The sequence below is a fragment of the Orycteropus afer genome, unplaced genomic scaffold, assembly GCF_000298275.1.
Source record: "Orycteropus afer afer isolate SDZICR_OR568_19922 unplaced genomic scaffold, OryAfe1.0 scaffold00295, whole genome shotgun sequence".
Classification (NCBI taxonomy): domain Eukaryota; kingdom Metazoa; phylum Chordata; class Mammalia; order Tubulidentata; family Orycteropodidae; genus Orycteropus; species Orycteropus afer.
Genome location: NW_006921882.1, coordinates 1,105,078 through 1,105,740, shown reverse-complemented (window position 1 = coordinate 1,105,740; position 663 = coordinate 1,105,078). Strand labels below are relative to the sequence as shown.

Genomic DNA, 663 nt, shown 5'->3' with positions numbered 1-663 from the left:
TTCGTTTTTCCTTTTTTTTCCGGGGGGGTGGGGGGTGGGGTGGGGGGAGGGAGCACCCCCAGACTTTCCTGGGCATCACCCCCTGCCCCAGGCGCGCAGTGCACACTGACCAGAAAAACTTTTTATTTCCTGGTTCAACTTTTTTTCTGGACTGTGGACCGCAGAATGGAAATAAACAGGAATAAATAACAAAGCAGGGCCAGGCGCGCGGGGATGCGCCCGGCTGTGGCCCGCGAAGCTATTGTCTCCCGCCCCCCAGCAGCCCCCGAGGCCGCCTCGCGCTCCTTCCCGGGCCTTTTTTATTCGCCTTTTTAACAAGACGCCCCTCCGGGCCCCCGCGAGCCCCTCACCAGTGACCTTGGCCGCCGCCGATGTTCTGACGGCCCGCGGCTCCGCGGAGTGGCCCCGCGCCGGGCCATGGCTGCGTCCGAGGACGGCAGCAGCTGCCTCGTGTCGCGGGGCCGCTCGCAGAGTGACCCCAACGTCCTCACTGACTCCTCGGCCACCTCCTCCGCAGACGCCAGCGACAACCCAGGTAACCGGTGGCGGGTGGGGACCGAGGCTGGGGGCCCGGGAGCCGCTCCCTGGGTGCGTCGGGGAGCCGTGGGGGACCTGCGCTCGGCCGCAGTCGCCTCCGATCGCGGGGCCTGGCCGCAGAGGAGC

The 663-nt window shown here is 67.6% G+C and overlaps 1 protein-coding gene across 1 annotated transcript in view; it reads left to right on the top strand.

The window, feature by feature from the left end:
* The first annotated feature begins 417 nt into the window (after positions 1–417).
* PHACTR3 (phosphatase and actin regulator 3) overlaps positions 418–663 on the top strand; it is a 277,100-nt gene continuing 276,854 nt past the window's right edge. The window contains exon 1 of the mRNA XM_007951516.1: positions 418–535. Within this exon, the coding sequence (XP_007949707.1) occupies positions 418–535 (118 nt within the window). The remainder of the gene's footprint in view (positions 536–663) is intronic.